At 33.5% G+C, this 21,145-nt stretch overlaps 2 protein-coding genes and 1 long non-coding RNA gene across 3 annotated transcripts in view; 2 read left to right on the top strand and 1 right to left on the bottom strand.

Moving 5' to 3' along the window:
• Window positions 1-216: 216 nt before the first annotated feature.
• On the bottom strand, window positions 217-7,525 carry LOC135143357 (ubiquitin carboxyl-terminal hydrolase 5). Its single transcript, XM_064075215.1, has 10 exons — window positions 7,351-7,525; window positions 7,151-7,276; window positions 6,920-7,099; window positions 5,524-5,938; window positions 5,127-5,418; window positions 4,719-5,073; window positions 2,678-2,853; window positions 2,385-2,623; window positions 1,979-2,308; window positions 217-522 (listed from the first exon to the last, which is right to left on the bottom strand). The coding sequence occupies exons 1-10, from the start codon at window positions 7,444-7,446 to the stop codon at window positions 350-352; spliced, it is 2,382 nt and encodes a 793-aa protein (XP_063931285.1). The 5' UTR covers window positions 7,447-7,525; the 3' UTR covers window positions 217-349.
• On the top strand, window positions 5,825-6,121 carry LOC135143358 (uncharacterized). The gene is made up of 2 exons (XR_010282766.1): window positions 5,825-5,959; window positions 6,012-6,121. It is a non-coding gene; the product is annotated as an uncharacterized LOC135143358 (long non-coding RNA).
• A 2,615-nt stretch (window positions 7,526-10,140) lies between the features above and the next one.
• LOC135143243 (phospholipase A1 member A-like) overlaps window positions 10,141-21,145 on the top strand; it is a 30,728-nt gene continuing 19,723 nt past the window's right edge. Inside the window, exons 1-4 of the mRNA XM_064075122.1 lie at window positions 10,141-10,215; window positions 12,640-12,754; window positions 19,985-20,127; window positions 20,182-20,427. Coding sequence (XP_063931192.1) covers window positions 10,149-10,215; window positions 12,640-12,754; window positions 19,985-20,127; window positions 20,182-20,427 — 571 coding nt within the window. The 5' untranslated portion in view covers window positions 10,141-10,148. The remainder of the gene's footprint in view (window positions 10,216-12,639; window positions 12,755-19,984; window positions 20,128-20,181; window positions 20,428-21,145) is intronic.

Raw genomic sequence — 21,145 nt, 5'->3', positions numbered from 1 at the left:
TGTTGGCGGACGGTTGGGACGTACTGATAAAATGTCAATAATAAAAAAAGACCACTGGTGCTCGACGAACAACCGCGTTCTCATCGTCAATTACTCACAATGGGATGACAAAGATGGCAGGAGATCCAACGTCAACTAGACTACCAGTTTTATCGGTTGCACGTTATTATTGCTCTTTTTTTTTATTTAACATACTATGTATAAAATAGACAGGTATAAGAAGAAAAGCGCTTTTTTTTAATTTCATTTTTCCTTAAAATGCTAACAAATCCCTATTCAAATGATAATTTATTATAATTTTGTATAAATACAAAATAATGACGCTAAACAACTTACTGAAGCACATCTATTAAAGTCGTTCATAAAGATACATGTACCCTAAATCTTTTGGCGGATTTTCCGATAAAGACACCTTGTTATCGTTGAATATGATCCATTGACCTTCCTTCAGAATGTGGACTACATAATGACCAACCATTGTGGAAGTACCCATGTGAGATATAAATGCCACGAGTTTATATTCTGCAACAAAGACAGAAGTAAAAAAGATACAAACATAACCAATAAATTTAAATGAGATAGATGTTGTTACTATTTGCGTGCTTTCTTGAAATTTTGTTTTTGTACAAGTACCTATGTAATAAAGATGCCAAATAATGTAATGCTGCTTACACATATCAGGGTATGACCCTTTATCTTTAAAAGAAAAATATCAAATGAAACTATTTATGAGTACAGTGGCATAAGAGATTATTCAAAATATTGCTGTTTGTTACCTACGTGACCTAAAAAACGTTAACAACAAATATTTAACTTTGCAGATACACAGGTTTGCAATCAATTTTTCACTACAGTCTGTTTGTTTAGAATATCTTTCAAAACTTTACTTCAAATAATAACTCAAGCAACTAAAATATTCTTTAGTGTTTTTGACACAACCTCGTACGCATGGCAAGAAAACAACCTCTATTATCAATGTTACAAAATAATCCATAATAAATAAACTTCGTACAACTTATGTAAGTTCACAGTGGACAGAGTGAACTCTGTAAGAATTGTTAAACTGCGCAAACGCAGAACAGAATAACTGCCGTCTAAGCATAGGGTGTGAAGTGCTAAGTGCCAACTGTCAAAGGGAATTCAATAGCAGCATTCAAAAGTCTCTAAATTTTAACATAATTTTGACATAATTTGTGCACAAAGTTGAACTTATTTCAACTTTGTGTACGCACACAAGGATTCCATAAAACGTTCATAAGCATAAGAATTACGTTCGTCCACTGTGAACAGGGGTATACGTTTTCCATCGTTTCAACTTTATGTATTTATGTAAGCTTTATGTACTTGTTACGCCTTATGTCCATTGTGAATGGGCAGTAAAACCTCAGCTAATCTGTATTTTTTACCTTGAGTTTGAAGGTCGTTTCAATTTAACTAAATCAAAGTGGCATATTTTCAAAAATTAATGAAAACACTAATCACGGATAATACAAACGCAAAATTATTTGATCGCTAAATTTAACTTGGTTTTTGAATACAAGGAAATTTTATTTCTTCCGGCTCCTGACTAACTTTCTGGGTATCACTTGAATATTGTTGGTCAACGAGCTGCAATACATGTTCGACCAAAAGGAGAGAGAGATGAGCAATATATAATTGTCAAGATTGCTTACTATAAATATCTACATGTATAATGTAAGCTTGTACGTGGTGGGAAATAATGTATTTTTTCCAAATTCGAAATGTCAAAATTGTTTATACAATTCTTCAAACTTTTGCTGCCCTGTTGGAATTTGATGACGTGTTTACGAATTACAATACAGTGTATATGAAATCATTGACAACTCATCACCTACCTTTTCCTTTAATGTGTTCCATTAAAAAATAAAATATATTTCAAATGAGTAAGTCTATCGTTAATATTTTTGCAGATGCGGTTTGTAAAGCCGTTAATGATTCCATTTACTGCTATACTTACTGCAGTCTCCGTCTCGGTACTCTGGAGCGGCTGGAGATGTAACGTTATCGAGTTCATCTGGGTGAGAAAATATCCAATCCATGGCTCTCTCCACATTATTATCAGTAGCCTTTAATGCTTTAGTGGCCTGGCTCTGTGTGAAACCCATGCTGATAATTGTAGCTAATGCTTCTGCGTTTGGAGTAAATTGGGAACTTTCTGTACCAGGAGGAATAAACGGATCAGAAAAATCTGAATCAGTAATATGTTCCATAATCCATGCTGTTGCTGCTTCTAAACCCGAATTGTGAGTGAAAAACACTGCTCTTTTACAAGCTTCTGGTGGAAAACCTACAGGAGATAATAATTGTTAAGCATATTTTCTTAATTTGTTAAACAACAGTTGTATATAATTACTAAGATTTACCCATATCAGCAAGTTGAGCTAAGACAGCTTCATCCATTACAGGAGCAGGAGGTTGAACTTTTGGTTCTGGTAACAGTTCTTCATCAGCTTGTGGTCCATTACCACGCAGACTAGAAATGTCTAATATATCAGGCATTTCAATGGAAACATCCAATTTAATGGGTACCCAGTCTTCTCGAAGCATAAATTTTTTTAACTGAATGCAAAGATAATCTGGAAACGTTGATAGTCTGGTGGTTCTGGAATTATTGTTCTTATTAAGACATATGTATAGATATATACAATAAACTCACTTGCGAGCTGTTACATTAGCATTGACGGCTGAACTATAAAAATTGTTTATTACTTCTGACTGTGTAAATAATTCTAAACATGACAAGAAATTTATTTTCGGCCTCACCACAGTGTTCGGAAGCAGTTTTTTCCCACTTTTTTCTGCTTCCAATTTTTTTGCATCATAAGCAGCAACCTAAAAATGTTACCTTTGAATTTTTATTGTCACCTCACCCTAACATTGTATCATAAATAACACTAAAAAATTCATTAAAAGAATTTTGCTCCAAACCGAATTCATAATCTCAAACAAAAATTTGTTTCATGTAAGCAAAACTGAGCATTCGAAATACAGGGCCGTTGCAAACGAATACATGTCGATGCTTAGTTTTGTTATAAAATTACACCGTCAAAACTGGTCACGGTTCATATCACACAACTGTAACCTTTATAATATTAACAGTACATGATAATATTATCAATAATAAACTTTACTGAAGAGAAGAAAAAAACTGACGTAAGGTTATTTGGACTGAACTTAACTCGGCTCTAAAGTAGTCAATCAAAGACAGCTTCTTTGAAAAATTAGAAAACCTAATTTTGCGAATTTTATATAAAGTGTATCCCTTTTAAAAGTGGCCATAGGGATTCCAATGTTAAATTTTATACCCCATGCTAACGTATGTTTTTCCTGGATGTAAGTTGGGCTATCTTTTGACGATTTTATTAAAGGTTATGCTTTAAATTAAAGGATATTTCTATAAAAAAAAATAAATTATTTGGATATTTTTGTCGGTAATATTCTAGGTAACCATGTAAAAACAGACATTTACCTGATCTTTCTAAAATTTGATTACTCGTTCGATTACTGGTTTTTAGTAACCGAAGTTCGTCAACATGCCCCAGTACACAATTAAAGAAAAAGTAGAAATGGTCACTGATGGTTATATTAAAGACTTATCGACAACAGAGAAATTGGACACAATTTCACTACAGCATTCCCATATCATCCCATACCCCGCCAGAACACAATTTAAAAATTTTATGGCAGATTGATACATACAGGTTTTCTTGATCGTGGAGATCAAAAACGCAATTTCAGTAAAATTAGCTTTTATTTTCTTCATTTGTGTTTCAATTCCATCATTCTATTTCTTTTCCAAAAACCGCAATAAAGGTATTTAATGCTTAAATTAAAATTATGATCAAAACTGACAAGTTAAAACGATAAGTCAAAACCTTCTATAACGTCCCAACATTTTATAATTAAAATAATTTTAATTTTTTAAAGCACAAATTATCTTTGGGTGTTTACCCTAACAAAAGTTAACATGTGCTCTTGAGTTTAACATCGGCCACTGTTAAAATAGATGCACTGTATATTTTTTTGATAACTTTTAAAAGTTAAAATAAAGATGTGTGTATGTGTCGTATGAAAGTACACGTTAAAGAAACATGCTATGCGTATTCAAGTGAGTTTTTCCATAACACGATTATGTTATGACGTTATAACATTTTAGCACCGACATTTATAGCACTTTGAAAAGATGCAGTATAGTACTAATAACAGTACAGTATTCCCAAATTTTTGGGGAAAATGATTTTCAAAAATCTGGAGGTATCGGGTAAAAAATCAAGACGGATTCATAACTGTAAGAGTTAAAATTTGGTTAGTGTTTTACCACCCTACACGATAAATAAATCTAAAATACCTAAAATTTGACAGTAGTTTCAGAAATCATCCGTCTAATAAAAATCGGCGTACAGCACAGACAGACAGACGAGAACGGGAACCTACTCTTTCATATTCTAGGGGTTATAACACGCCGAGAAAACATGAAAGAACCTATTCACCGTATAGACCCTACTACAGTATTTCCCTAGCTTATGCTCGGAAAGCAAAAAGCCATTGAGGAAGAACACTATTAAAATACGAAAAGTTAAGCAATATTAAATCCCATACGCGCAAAAGTCTTCAAATTTTGTATATTTGAAGTGTGGACTATATTAGAAATTTTTGTCAATACTTCTGAGCTTTTATTATTGAAAAATATTGCATACCTCGTCCTTGTTCACAGCTGCGTCCATTGGAATAATAAGAGGTAAAATAACATCAGACCGTGTTAAGTATTTTACTTTTTTACTAGCACTACATTGAAACTTTTCCTCCACTTTAAATTTAAAGCAGTCCCCAGGATTAACTTTATTTTTGTTGTTACGTTCTAATAAAGCAATAAGATGGAGAAAAAACTCTTGAGCATCTTGTTGTTTTTTCGTTGAAAATTCTGGATGTCCTCGGCCTACTAAAGCCTTGAACATTAAAGGACAAATTCCTGGGGAATCTGCATCCGTGGGAGATCCTACTGGTGGAGGCAGCGAGTATTTGCCTGAAAGAAGACCAACTCCTAGTTTAGACCTTCAAAAAACTAAAATGTTAGTAATTCGTAAAGCAGATCACGTTTGCCTCACATTTGTGCATTGAAATCCTCACATGGATCTCCAGTAAGTTGATTAAAGAATGTTTCAGCTTCATGATAATATTTTTGTATGAAGTCTGGAAGTGAAAAAATCATTTGCATTACACTATTAAGATAACACGAGTTGCCCATATTTGTCATTCCCGTGTAACCAGGTCCATAAATGGGTTTTAATTTTCCATCACTCTCTTGTAACGCCGACCATTCATTCGATTTTTGATTCAGCTCAAGCTCTAATTCTACCATAGACTTTTCAGTTTTTTCCATATTTGCAATATTTATTCCTACAAAGTATAATTATCAGATAAAATCTAAATCTCCCTTTATTTAATACTGCAATACTTAATTTAGAAACATTGTACCTAAGTAAATAAGCTGGTAACACTTACCCCAGTGAGCTAAATGTTGAACCAGATTGGGGTCCTCCACCATATCATCTTCTTTGTAACTAAACACGTCACCTTTACCATCTTTTGTAATCGTGCCTAGTTTTACAGCCAGGGGATAACCTGTACAATTGTAATGATCAATGGCATGATTATTTCCCCCACTTCCATCATAAAATTTTCTGCCACATAGAATAGTACCGTCTGTTAGATTTAACCAAAGATTATCTGCTTTATCACATTTTTCACATTGCCATCCTGCAGGCGGAATCTTTTTCCCATTGTTTAGTTGAGGTAAGTCATTGGCATATTGTGACACTATGCGCGTTTCACCATCCCACGTTCCTGTCAGCGCTTCCATTTCTACTAACTTACTTGCAGATGGAGCCTCTAATATTGCTTCAATCGATGTTTTTACCTATACAGGATGGAAGTCACAGTGAGTAAAATGGCGACTTCTAGTTAAGTGTTAATGAGAAAAACTTTAACAGAAGAAGTCCTAGGACAAGAGAATGAATTTTCTCAAGTAGCTCGTGTATCCGACATTACTATTATTTTACATACTTGTATACAATATGTATATAAATAACATTTAAACAGCCATTTTTTATTTGTCGCGTAAACCTAAACAGTAGGTTGGATATAGGAACAAGTTAAAAATATACTATTGGAAAGCTAATGATTACCTAAATAATAAAAAATGACGTCCGTGAATTACAATTAAAAAATTGATTGAAAATTCTTTCGACAGAACTTCTTTCGTCCTTAAAGTAAAATCGAACAAATGCGGCTTCAAATAATTATTATAAAAATTAAATTTGAGTTTTTTTTAATGATAACCCCTATGAGCTGAAATTAGTATATAAGTGAATTGTTAAAGTACAGGTAAAAAATGCAAGTTTCTAGTGAGTTTTTTCATATAAAAATTTGTTGATGAAGTCAAGCCAATGTTCGGCCTTATAGCGAAAACTATGGAAAATGTTTTATGATTAATATTCTAATAAATGATTTAAATTTATGAGTACATGTCAATATACCAAAACTATTACTTAATTTTGACTTGTACCTGAGAAAACAATTGAGTTGCTTGTAGATTAGCTGGTATACTTTCACTGGAATACTAAGCCCCAAATTAAAATTTTAAAATATCATATGAAAGCAAATTTATACACAACGTTTTTGGAAGGAGTATAGTCGATTTTAATTGAAGAGCATTTTAAATGTTAGTTCTGGAACGGCGGACATCACGTAAAGCACAACCGGTCACAGTGGGGATCGAAAATAAAATTTTCAAATCATTTTACATATATGATGCAAAAAACTAATGTAATATTATAACTGACTTTTTGGTTTAAAAGTTTTTTCGTGTTGAATATATCACCACAATGTCAGCACTTACAATTTGAGGCATCTCCGCGCTTGGCCATGGAAGTGTTGTGAAGGAGGGTAAAATCACTAAGTTATAAATGTTTTCGAACTCAAATTTCTTGCCCATATCTGGATCGAAACCTCCATCTACACCAATTGCCAATCTTGTAATTTTTTTCTCTGGACCATCTCCTTGTGTTGGGGATGTTACCTTCGGTACAAAATCATTCATAAACATTAATATTTAAACAAATAAGCTTACTTCATGTCTTATTCGTCGAATATGTAAATACACTGCCTCTGAAGTTTTACGAAAATGTTTCTCAACATAATCTCTTCCCAACCCATAAAAGCTTTTTAGGCTCACATATAAACCACTGTCCGTTTCCTTAAAGAGTTAAAAAAATTTGCATAGTAATTTTGTGTTCCTAACCTAACTTTTTAACGTTTCAAATGTCTTACCGGATTATCGAAAGAATACACACACTCATCTTTGTACACTTTGTCGTTTGCTGATGGAACTTTAACAGTATTTAAATACGGTGTCAGTAACTCCATTATTTTTTCCGGTTGTCTAACCAAACACCTACAACACCTCGCACCAAAAAAACGCAAAAAAAAAACAAAAGTTGTTACCACTGACAGTTCTTAAGATCCAATAGGGATCCGTGGTAGGGATGGAAGGATCAGCTACACCTGGTTCAAATGTCATGTGGGGCAATGGGAAGTGGGAACTTGAAAGTGGAGGGAACGGTAAAGGAAATAAATAGATATGTTGTATCTCTGTCTTTTTATATTTGTGAATAATTTTTTGGCAAACACTGTCAAGTATTTTGTGGGACACTTGATACATGTTCCGTAAAGATGCATATTTTTTTAGTGCCACACTAATAAGAATGAACAACTTATCGCTGTCATTCTTACTTTGTCTAATACATTTGTTTGATTCTTCTTTCTTACTCATGCAGATGCCGAATTTGCCACACCTTCAAAGGCAACATGATTTTTTATGGGCAATATCCAAAATCTTTATGCCATGCTGTCTTAAACGCGTCCTTTTTTACGATATATGACAATAAATTTTTGATTCGGTCTCTGAGTATTATTATTTTTCTTTTTTATTTTTTTTTATATAAAATGTGTTTAAGTTTATTTAAGTAGATAATAAAAATCATAATAAAATGAAATCATTCCAACACAAGTTTTAATCTAGGTAATGTAGATTCCTGTAATTATTTCTTGATCAAGATGTCCACACTTTGCATACACCGTGAAATATTATAGCAATGGACAGAGATAAATAATTTTTGTAGCAGTAACTGACATTTTTAGAGAGGCTAGAGAGTCTGTAGACATTTTAAAATGCACGCGACACCACTGGCGCCACTGATTCTCCAACTTTTATAAGAAAGCGGGAAATTCAAATATCGATTTTTCTAGCGGGTCTTCGACGTTCAATGAAATAAAATAGTTTTGCTATTTGCTTTTGTACCACCATTTTGTCGCAAAATTGAAACTCATGAGGCGAATTATTTTCTTTCTATTAAAATTTTTATTAAATACTTAGTTGCTAATCAATTGATTAGATATAACTAATATTTGAAATAAAATATTAATAAATTCCCTATTGCTTTCTCCCTGTTCACCGTCTATATTGTTCTTTAAATGTTTGATTGTAAGTATTAATAATAATTTTCAACAACATGTAAGTACCCAACTTGATTTTATATTGTTTTATTATAAAGAAAACACATTTCCAATGAGTTATTATTAGCATCTAAATATCGTCAAAATACATGAGCAATATTTTATTAACTGTTTGTAGGACTACCAAACGAGACTGTGGGAAAAAATATTCGGACCTTAACGTTCGTGATGCTTATGACGTTTTTTGCGCGATTGAATTTAGTAATAGCATTTAAATAGGTACCTAATACAGATTCATAGAGAGATAAACATGGATTTTTGTGTAAGTTTCCATTTCCATATTACATCACAGTCATCACACCAATATATTTCGCATTGGAAAGTTTTCGTCCATTATTTTACAATTGGTACGTATCACGTAAAATTTATTCATATGGTGTGTCACAAAGGCAATTTCTGAAATCACTGTTTGGATAATATTTTTAAAGTAACAAAAATAAATAAATCAATAATTTCTTCTTTAATAGTTATTTTATTACTGCAGATATGGATCTTGTAAATTTAGTTGGAATTGCTGCCTTAGAGACATAAAAATCCATACATCCATGGCAATGTACCTACTCTTTCAATCATTTATCTTTTGAATCTTCAATTGTTCCGAAAATTTAAACGCATAGTAGTGCAAGGAATTATTATACTTACAACGTACTGGCAGTCGATGTGTGTCTTGTGAAAAGCGAAGCTGGGCATCATAACCTGCTTTTATAGAAAATTATGGTTCTTCACAAGAAATTTGGCATCTGTTTTCTTCAAAGAGATCAGTGTGGAGAAATCTAATGTGTTTTCTTATGAACTAATTGAAACGTTTTTGCTCGAAATTCCGAATAAAAAGTACTCCTATTATTTTATTTCTACGGACGAAATAACGGGGTAAATCATTTCATCTTTGTTCTAAATGTTGCCTTGTTTTTTGACACTGCTGGAGGACCTGGATGGCACCAAAGATATCGGGGATTTTATATCACTCTAACGCTTTGGAATAACAATTTGTTTTTCTTTATATAACGGCCTTTCCTATTTTTAAAACCTTGCACGCAGGTATTCTGTCTTAGTTGTACACCCCTGAAAGACAAGAACAACCATCAGTTTCATGAACACTCAGGATGAACACACAAAAAGAAACAAAGTCCTGTACTTTGTCCGAAAATCGCACCACAGATTGCGGAAATTGAGCAAGAGGCGAATTTGTAATTTTGAAATATTCCATATTTAATTAATACTTTCGTCATCGAAGTGTCTTCTTTACAAGTTATTTGCTTATCCGTCAATGAGTAAACCATGACATTTTACATATCCACTACAAGCAAGGTTTGAAAATATTAATATCTCTTTATTTTTAGGGACGCTACGTTAATAAATAATAAAAATATGCTATTCAGAGTTCAGAAACATTAAATTTTACATCAATGGTAACCATTTCCGCATTAAATTACGGAAACACGACTATTGAAAAGATTAGATACATAAGTACAATGGAGCCATTACCGTTATATTCAACAATTTGATGAATACGACTGCCTGTACTTTTTTTTTCAGTTGTATAATTATTATAAATGTGTGCATTAGCGACTCTTACGGGTTTGGCTTTAGCCGCTACTTCGGTAATTTTACTTGTATTTGGTAAGTAGGTATAAGTATAATTTTTAGATAGTACTTAACGATTATAAGTCTAATTGTAAGTCAGAGGAGTAAGTGAATTGGAGAACGTTGCATCTGTAATGCAGATTTTCCACAAAATTTAAATTGTAATAGCAACTGCAATGCATCATATAACTCAAAAAATGATTAAAACCATAATAACTCTCTCAATGTGTTTTGAACTCTCCTGATACGTACACGATGACTCACAAAAAATCTTTCACGGTGTATGTTGTTTATTTTTTAACCAATGCGGAAGAATGATAGATCAAATGAAATTGTTTGAAAAATACTTCATTGTGATCGACTAAAAAAATGACGTTTAGTTTTTGACAGACAGTAGTCAGATTCCTTTTTTAAATGGAACTGTATATTTTGTTGTTTATATTTATGGATATTTGTTTTTAAAATACGAATGCATAAGATTTTTTTATTTTAGTAAAAAGTTCTTCAACATTGCCTCCCTGCTGTTCAAAGCATTGCTGACACCTTTTAGAAAAAACATCAGTAATTGTTGCGTTCAATACCATATTGCGTGATTCACAAATAAATAATCAAGCCATACTTAATCACTTTTATATTAAGAAAAATACTTTCTGGGTTTTTTATGTTTTTTTTTTCAGTAACTAGATTTAATTTATTCAAATTCTGGACTATTTTTTAATGTATGAATTAGTCGTTACCTTTTTCACATTCAGAAAAATATACTTTATAAGATCGAATAAACAAATATCTGAAATATCTCATAAGTATATGTATTCAGTGCCATCTAAAAAAATTAAGTTGACTGTCGATTGTCGACTGTCGAAAACAGTCCGCAAAAAAATGTAATATCAAACTGACCCATGTTGCAATGTTTTCAGAATAATTTTATTAGTGTATCGTTTATTCAAACTAAAATAAGCAACACATATCGTCAAAAGTTTTTTTGTCAGTCGCCCGGTATAAGCATTATTAAATATAAGGTAACATATGATCGAAATTAAACATCCTCTAATCAGTCATCGAATTACATTTTACTTCTTGAGCGTGAGCGAATGAAGTATTGTAATCAAGTCCGTCGGCCGACCCTACTTTTACGTTTTATCGACCTTTCATGACCCTTAAAGTATGAAGAAATGGGTCCCCTGTTTCCGTTTTTCTGTCCGTCTGGCCATCCGTCTGTTCGTCTGTTGCGGTCTGTCCGGATTTTTATAAGACAGATAATCTCCGAAAGTACTGGGCCCATTTTTGTCAAATTTTGTTTTTATATTAAGAATATCATGTAGGTGGTAAAACGCTAATCAAAATTTGTCTAATCATTCCCATCAATAATGTGATGACGTCACTTCAAAATTGTACATAGTAAATGGGTTTTAAATTGTACAAAATAACATAGTCCTACACATGTAGTTTATGACTCCATGTTGAGTTTTTACCCGAAACGTCCAAATTTTAGGAAACAAAATTAAAATTACAAAGCAACATTTAGCAATTTAATTTTGAATCTGCAATACCGAATGCTTTGACATCTTGCAGATTTTTTAAAGTTATTATAAGCATGATAAATTTTTAATCAAAATATATTTGCTTATCTCCTTCCAAAAATCGATGACGTCAGCTCAAAATATTGCCGAATAAATCCTGTCTAAAATGTCCAAAATATGTAGAGTACACTTGTGATTTATCATTCCATTCATATTTTTTGGATTTGCTTACACATGGTGAGAACAAAAAATTAATGAATATGTGAATTTATTTTACTGATTTAATCAGGAACTGCAAAACCAAATGGTGTGAAATTTTAGCGATGTTTTAAAGTTATCATAAGCATGGTAAATTTTTGATCAAAACATATTTGCTTATCTCCTTCAAAAATTTGATGACATCAGCTCAAAATTTTGCCATGTAAATCCTATCTAAAATGTGCAAAATATGATGAGTCTATACTTCTGATTTATTACTTCATTAATATTTTTTAGATTTGCTTATACAGGGTGGCTCAAAAAAATCAATGACAGTCAATTTGCTTTCTTGATTAAATCAAGAATTGCAAAAGTGAATGCTTTGAAATATTGCAGACGTTTGAAGTTATTTTAATTAAGCATGGTAAATTTTTAAGTCAATATGTGTTTATCAACCACAAAAAATTGATGACGTCATCTCAAAATTTTGCCGAATAAATTATACCTAAAATGTGCAAAGTATGATGAGTTTTTTTTTTAAATTTCTAAAATCAAATTTTATAATTTTTCGGAAATGCATGGATATGTTTCATTGTACTTTAGGGGCGATGGAAGTTCTACCGAAACGACTTTCGACCAATTTTTTTTATTAACTCCATGGCTCAATAAAGGACGTTTTTGTGAATCATATGCCAATATTCGGTTATTAATGAATAACAGTTATAATTCTTTGTTGTCGTAGCTACAACCAATGGAAATTTAAATAAAAAAGAACCACCAAGAACAAACCAAAAGAAAAATTTAACCAATCTGTCGGACACAACTGATGATAATGTGCAGTTTATACTATTTACCAGGTAGGACATTATTTTAATCGACATTTTAGAAGTGCGCAGAACTCAACAAAATACGAGCATATCTTAATAGTAATCGCTCGCGTAAACGATTCGTTGTGTTGAAGAATGTTATTACTAACCTTCAAGTAAAAAATGTGTTGAAGGGCATTAATACAATTTCCAGTAAAAATCGACAAAAAATATTTTTGCTCATAAAAACTTTGCCACCCCCTTTTATCTTCTTAGGGATGGAATCTCGGAACAATCTGAAATGCGTGTTTCATTATTTGTTTTGAAGAGTATTAATACCTACCAAGTTCTCCGTAAAAATTTAAATTTACAGGAGAAATAGATATTTTCCTATACAAACTTCGCCATCACATTTCACTTCCTTAGGGGTTGAATCTTGGAAAATGCTTAAATACGAGTTTCATTCTTTGTTTTGAAGCGCATTAATTTAATATCAAGATTCAGTTAAAAATTTAAATTTACAATAGAAATACTTTTCCCATACAAACTTAACCAGCACTTTTCACCCCCTTTGGGGTTGAGTCTCGGAAAATATTAAAATATGTGTTTCATTATTCATTAATCCTAAATTCCACGCCAAGAATTTAGAATAGAAATAAATTTTCCCAAATAAAGTTAGCCACCACTTTTCACTCCCTTAGGGGTTGAATTTCGGAAAATGCTCAAATACGTATTTCATTATTTGTGTTGAAGAGCATTAAAACCAAGTTTCACGTAAACATTTAAATATATGCAACAGAAATATTTTCCCACACAAACTTAGCCTCCACATTTCACCCCCTTAGGGGTTGAATTGTAGAAAATGCTTAAAGACGGGTTTCATTATTTGTGTTGAAGAACATTAACATCAAGTTTCACGTAAAAATTTCAATTTGTAGTAGAAATATGGTTCCTACACAAACTTAGCCGCCCAAACTTAGACACCACTTTTCACCCCCTTGGGGGTCGAATCTCCGAAAATGCTTAAATACGTATTTCCTTATTTGTATTGAAGATAATTAAAATGTACCAGGTTTCACGTAACGGTGTAAATTTTACAGTAGACATATTGGCCCTATACAAATTTTATCACCCCTTTTCACCCCCTTAGGGAATGAATTTCGAGAAATCCCTTCTTAAACGATGCCTCCAGTATAAAATGAACTTTCTCTCCAAATTTCAACTTTCTAGCATTAGCGGTTTGGGCTGGGCGTTGATAGGTCAGTCGGGACATTGCCTTTTATATGTATATAAAGAAGAATATAATAGTAACACAAATTTTTTTACTTTTTTACTTCCTGAGCGAAAGCTAACCAACTATTGTAATCGACTACATTGGGCGACTAGTTACATTCATGTTTTCTCGACGTTTCATGGCTTTAAGGGCACGACAAAAAAGGTCTCCCTTTTCCGCCTGTCTGTCTGCCGTTTGTCTGGATTTCTGTTAGACAGATAATGTCCGAAACTACTGCATCAATTGTTGTCAAATTTTGTACGTATGGTTTGAATTTCGTGTAGATTGTAAAACTCTAACCAAAATTTGTCTATCCACCACCATCAACGATGGATGTCATCTCCAAAATTTTCAATTGTAATGTAATTTAAATTTTACAAAATAACACCCCTGCACGTAGGTTAATGAATCCCTGTTGAACTTTTACATACACTTGGCATTCAGATTTTTGGAAAAAAAATTGGCCGAAAGTTGCTTCAAGAGAACTTCCCTCGCTCCTGAAGTACAATGAAACATATCCAGCATTTTCGAGTCCGGTTTTTTCTTTACATAATTTTGTGATGACATCGTCGACATTTTTGCAAGGACACGTATATCAACTTGGATTGGTAAATAACACCATTCTATTCCCAAAATTTTCTGAGAAAATGGAGTGAGCCGTTCCTGATTTAATCAATAAAATAAATTGACTCATTAATTAATTTTTTTGAGCCACTTGTATAAACAAATCTAAAAAATATGAATGCAGTGATAAATCACAAGTAAAAACTCATGATATTTTGGGTAGATTTATTTGGCAAAATTTTGAGATGACGTCATCAATTATTTAGGGGAAATAAACAGATATATTTTGATTAACAATTTACCATGCTCACAATAACTTTAAATCGTCTGCAAGATTTCAAAGTATTCAGGTTTGCCGTTTTTGATTTATTCAATAAAATTAATTGACTGATTCAGTAATTTTTTTGAATCACTGTATAAGCAAATTTAAAAAATGTGAATGCAATGATAAGTTACACATTTTGGATAGGATTTATTCGGCAAAATTTTCAGATGATGTTATCGATTTTTTGAAGTTGATAAACACATACATTTAACTTAAAAATTTACCATGCTACAAAACGTCTGCAAGATTTCAAAGCATTCAGTTTTAATCAAGAAAACAAATTTACTCAGTCATTAATTTTTTTGAGCCACCCTGTATAAGGAAATCTAAAAAATATGAATATTGATAAGTATAGAGACTCATATTTTGAACATTTTAGATAAGATTTACATAGCAAAATTTTGAGCTGATGTCATCAATTTTTTGGAGGGGATAAGCAAATACATTTTGATTAAAAATTTATCATGCATATCATAACTTCAAAACATCTGCAAGATTTCAAAGCATTCGGTTTTCCTGATTCAAAATTAAATTGCAAAATGTTGTTTTATAATTTTGTTTTTTTTTACAAAAATCTAGACGTGAGTAAAATCTCAACACAACTTCATACACTACATGTGGAGGACTATGTTATTTTATACAATTTAAAACCCATTTACCATGTGCAGTTTTGAAGTGACGTCATCACATTATTGGTGGGGATGATTAACCAAATTTTGGTCGGCGTTATACCATCTACATGATATTCCTAATATAAAATACAAAATTTGACAACGATCGGTCCAGTATTTTCGCAGATTATCTGTCTTATAAAAATCCGGACAGACCGCAACAGACGAACAGACGGACGGACAGGCGGACACGGGAGACCTATTTCTTCGTACTCAAAGGATCATGAAAGGTCGAGAAAACGTAAAAGTAGACAGTCGGCCGACGGATTCGAATACAATACTTCCTTCGCTTACGCTCGGGAAGTAAACACAATAAAAACAAAACGAAAACGAGAATTGTTACTGCATGGACGGTACTGACCGTAAATGACGCTAATAGCAAATAAACAATGACAATTTAGTAAACATAATTTGTCAGTTATTATCATTAGTGCAAACCGATTTATTAGTTAGAAGTAATTAACTGGTCACATGGTTCCCGAACATTCTTGAAGGCTCTGAATATATATATACTTTCGGAATTCGGTCAGAACGGAGGCCATTTCCTCTATTTTGATCAAATCAATCAGAGGAAGGCGGAATCTTTTGGAAGCGGAACTCGATCCTAGGAGCAGTCCAGATTGAGAGAAGACCGGGAGTCGGCTGTAAGCACACAATGTTTTTGTGGTGGTGTAGTGTTAAGTGCAATGCTAAGGAAACAAAATCCTATCCTTCTTTTAGTGTCGGTCAAGATGCAAGGAACAAACCATATTCCGGTTGTTCAAAAAAAAAAAAATTAAATAAAGCTGACAGATAGACACTTAAGGCTAATTTATAAACTTTTAAAGTTTACGTATTGGTATTCAAGTCTATTGTTTATAAAGCGTATCCGCTTATCCAACCCCAAAAAAAAGATACCTCAACTTCAAATTTTCTGCGTCTTGTGTTGCGAAATCCGTGCGACAGCCAAACAGAAATTGCGTTGGTTTGAGACATTCATGACACACAGTTTTTCGGAGTGAATTCTTTAACCGCATGTACTGTACGCGTGATTAAACAGTGATACTTAGTTGAAGGGGCGCCTCATTTATATGATAAAAAGGGAATAAAATAAAACGAGCAAACAAGTGGAGAAAAATCAGTTTGGCCCTAAATGCAGAAAGTAAGTATAAAAAGAGGGTAATGTTATTTTCCTCTACGGAATATCCAAATTAGTGACTTATTTATTTGTAGCTGATGCAGTGCAAAAAACTTGGAAAAACATAACAGATAAATATGTAAAAGAAAGAAAAAAAAGATCACCCATTCAGGACACGAGCCCTATGAAGAACAGTAATGTACATAGCACAAAAAAGGCAAGTACGCACGTAAACACAGAGAATAAAAAAACATCAATACAACCTGAAGGCCAGTGTAACGAGCCCATGATAAATGAAGACCGAATGTCTCAGAACTCGGAGGTGAAACCTTACAATTGGATGAACCAGCAACTGAGGTGACACAATTATCTGAGCCAGAGCAAAGAACCACTAGCCATCTAAGTTCATATTCACATATATCAGCGGAATCACATGTAAATCGCAAGCACCAATGTATTATTATACATTATCATTGTCCACCTTTAGCGTAAAAGGCACACTTCCAATAAGTCTATTGTAAAAAACATGACCTACTATATTAGTTATTAATAAGGTCGTGGTAAAAAATATGGAAGAAACGCTAGTGTCCATGCGAACAACTATGAAAACGTACTTGGAGAAGAACACCACTAGCCATGTTGAGGAACTTGACAAAGTTTTTGGACAGTACGTCGGGCAAGCTGTTACAGTGAATGGAAACACCAGAAAAGAAGAGAGCAAAAATCAAAATTATTAAAATTGTAGAAGGTGTTCAAGAAGAAGAAAATGATTTCTAGTAGTTTATATATTATGATAATAATTAATAATTTTACATTTTATATTTAAAAATGTCTCAATGTAGGTGTCTGCCAGCATTAATCTTCTCCCACTGCCATGGCACACGTCCTTCCTCTGTTGTGAAACACTATGCAAACTTGTCTTTCAACTATGTAACGCGCTGCATTATTTGCGGGCAATCGACTCACAGACCGCAAAGATTGAAATTCTCGTCTCCATTCCCCATCTTCGCAATCTTTACAAAATTGTGTGCGGATATGTATGCTTTGACTATTGTGTCAATATTTTTCACAGAAGCATTTATTTTAATACAGGCTGAATGCGAAATACATGCAAACAAAAAATGGGGAATAGCTCACAATTTGATTATGTCACTGGCAAAAATTCACGGTCCAAAGTGGTAACAGTGTCTAGAAAAAATTATTTGAAATTAAATGTAAATTGTTATACGCGCCGCTGGTAATGTTTCGTGACCTACATAATTACTGCAATGAATGGGCAGGGGACTCGGAGTAAGAACCAAAAAAGTAACTTTATCAGGCACTTTTTTAATCGCAACGAGAAAAACACGAAAAGGGCCAGTCATTATCGAGCGGTCGTTGAAATCGGTGTATGGTCCAGTTTTCCAATGCAGAGTGTGTCGATATGGCAATTTGTGTGGGCGAACATTTGCATCAGTGGTACAGCATCTCCGAGATCATGGTACCTTCAACCTCAAACTCACGATGGTGGTCGTGATGGGGCAGAAAGGAGAATTTGGATTTTCGCAGCTTGTAGTGCATCCTACATTAAAAGAACACGGTCACATCCATACCATGTTGACAAAGTGCACTGTTTGGAGCCCGCTGATTGTCCACGTTGTGTAACTCACTTTTTGTCCGATAGAACTCCACATAGTCGTCAACAAGTACGATTTCAAGAGACGGTTTTCGAGAAACGTGTATTGGTTGGATGAAACAATTCGTTTGTGGAAGTCAACAGTGTCCAGAAATTATCGAAGAGCTTCAACAAGTGAAAGTGGCAGCCGCTACTCCGGTGTTTTTTTACCTATCAACAAACCTCTTGCGACGCTCTGACGCTTGTATTGCTAGTCAAGGACAACATTTTCAACATTTCTTGTAAAAAGGTAGTAGTATTCTAAGTTGCTCTTATTTCTGTTCCAATAAACAATGTAAAATCGTTGTGACAAGGACCAAACATCCGTCAGAATCAAAATTACCAAAAAACTTTCACACTGACCTTTAACGATGAATGAGTACCTAAATGAATGAACGAATGATAAGCAGCAAAAAGTCGGTTTTACTGTTAATTGAAACTGAAAGTGTTTAGGTCGTTTTTATTGGAACGTTTTTTCAACTCTGTTTACAAGGTGGCTCAGTGCCTTCGTATCGAGGGTGGTTCATGGGGGTTTTGCCCCATTCGATGTTTAATTTGTTTTTTCTATATTTCGCCTCTACTAGGGTGGGGGATGCCGTGGTTAAAATATTTGCATATAATTCGCAGTCACCCTGTATATAAAATTCTCCATCGCACTGCTAAAATCCCAAATATACTCTCAGTGTCGGGCGCGTGATAGTCTGTAGTTAAAAATACGTTGTGTAATGGTAAGATTAGATCCAGGAAATGGCCACGAAAACATATGGTAGATTATTATCATCAGTACCATCTTCTAGTGCAATTCCAAAAGCTGAATTTTTAAAGACAGTACTATTATGACTTGAACCATAACCTCCAACACCTATTAAGCTGAAACAAGGGTTCGTATCACATGCTGCCATTAGCACTACACTAAACGTTTCTAATGTAAGTATGTAATGGAGTTTCATAATCTGTGTGTTACTACAATTACCTATATATCCATCTACACACAGTGGACTTTTGAACATTAATAAATAAGTACTCGAAAGCTCCTACGAGACATTTACTTACAAAAGCATACCTATGTGCGGTATATACAAACAAGCACAGGAAAATTCGCGAGAAAAAGGTTTTCGCGACCGGCAAGGTGTTCCGATCTATGGCTAATCTTGACATTTATCCACTTTGAGCCGTCATACAAAGGGAGAAAGTTCCTTTTAGTTAACACCTTCGTTCCATTATAAGGTAAGTAGTACACAAATGGACAGCAAGGGTGGGACTTGTCAGTATCTTGAGCAATGAGCAACGATACGAGAGTTAATGCACAGCCTCCAACGAAGCAATCCACTTTTTTAAAAGGTTTGATTTATGTTGTCTGCTTGTTTGGACATCTCGAAAATTCCACTCTTTGTACACAAAACAACATTCATTTTATAAAAACAGATAGAATAATGTTAAAAAGCCTAACTTCCTTTAAATCACTTAGTAAACAAAAAGGAGCCGAATCCAAAATACCAACGAATAAAATGGTAATCGCTGAAATCACATCTATATTATATTTATATTTTATAAGATCGAAGCAAACCACATTTGTTTTTGAAGTAAAATAGTACTATTTTTTATTTCTAAATAAAATTCAGACATTTATTAAATGGACGTTGCTTATAAAAATAAGTAATTTTTATTGATTTTCAGACAGCACCCTCCCCACCGCATCAAGATCAATGACATGATCAGCCTTAAAAAATCAGGTTTTAATACTAGTAATCCTACAAAAATTATAATTCACGGCTTTCAAAGTAGCATAAAAGAGGATGTTTTTGTGGCAAATAAAAATGGTTCTATGTCCACTTCGACAAAATTAGAGGCAAACTTTAAATCTAAATTTACAGCTTATATGGAATCCGGTGACTATAATGTCATAGGGATGGATTGGTCATCTTTGTGCGAATTTGAATACCTATCAGCAGTTGGTGGAGCTAGAAGAGCAGGAAAAATTCTCGCAGAATTTTTGAACTGGCTATCAGGCACTGGTGTTGCTTTAAACGAACTTCATCTAGTCGGTCACAGTTTAGGAGCACACGTTGCTGGTATAGCTGGTCATCAAATTAAAACTGGCTTAATTGGACGCATAACAGGTACAGAATAGATCTGTAGACAAAATATTTTTTCTAATATTAAGCACCACGCGGTTGAAAACATAATAGGTTGCTGCATTTAACGTGTTGGATTCGACTTTATATTTTTAGTACTGTGGTGAGCCAAATACCTCGCCAAAATTAAGACATGCGAACAAATATTTGTAGACCCGCGAAAATTTTAAAATTTGGTTTTGAGTCGTGATTGTCAACAAAATGGAAGGATAAATTAGTGGTACTAAAAGTTGATGAAGTTGATGGGAGTGAAAATGAAGTTGACGGGAGTGAAACTGCCTCATGGTTACGTTTTGGTTTGCCTGAAGGATTTCCATCCCCCGTGTCGCTTTAACGGTGAAAAGTCGATAACTTTTTCAGCCAAAATTATCGCGATCGCATAAGTACGACGGAATGAGTGCCGCCTCTTTTATTTCAGGAGGGGTACATGACGGTTCACTTTCCAACATTTTTCACACAAAAAACGGAAAATATGGAGGACATTAAAACAAAAGTTTTGGACTGTCAACAAATAACAAAATTTCAAAGCTTAGTAAAATGACGTGAGTACACGTTTTTATTGATGCACTTCAAAAAAAATTTTTTTAAAATTCACAAACCTCAAATGGGTTACTAGTGGAAAAAATAGTATATTAACCACGTTTGTGAAGCCAATTCTAGACATCGCGCTTTAGGCCCCTCGACGCTGCGCGTCCCAGGTTCT

Source organism: Zophobas morio, unplaced genomic scaffold (genome assembly GCF_036711695.1).
Source record: "Zophobas morio isolate AGI-343-1 ecotype UQ-CSIRO unplaced genomic scaffold, CSIRO_AGI_Zmor_V1 ptg000058l, whole genome shotgun sequence".
Lineage (NCBI taxonomy): Eukaryota > Metazoa > Arthropoda > Insecta > Coleoptera > Tenebrionidae > Zophobas > Zophobas morio.
The sequence above is the reverse complement of the archived record's forward strand: the minus strand, read 5'-3'. Positions and strand labels throughout refer to the sequence as shown.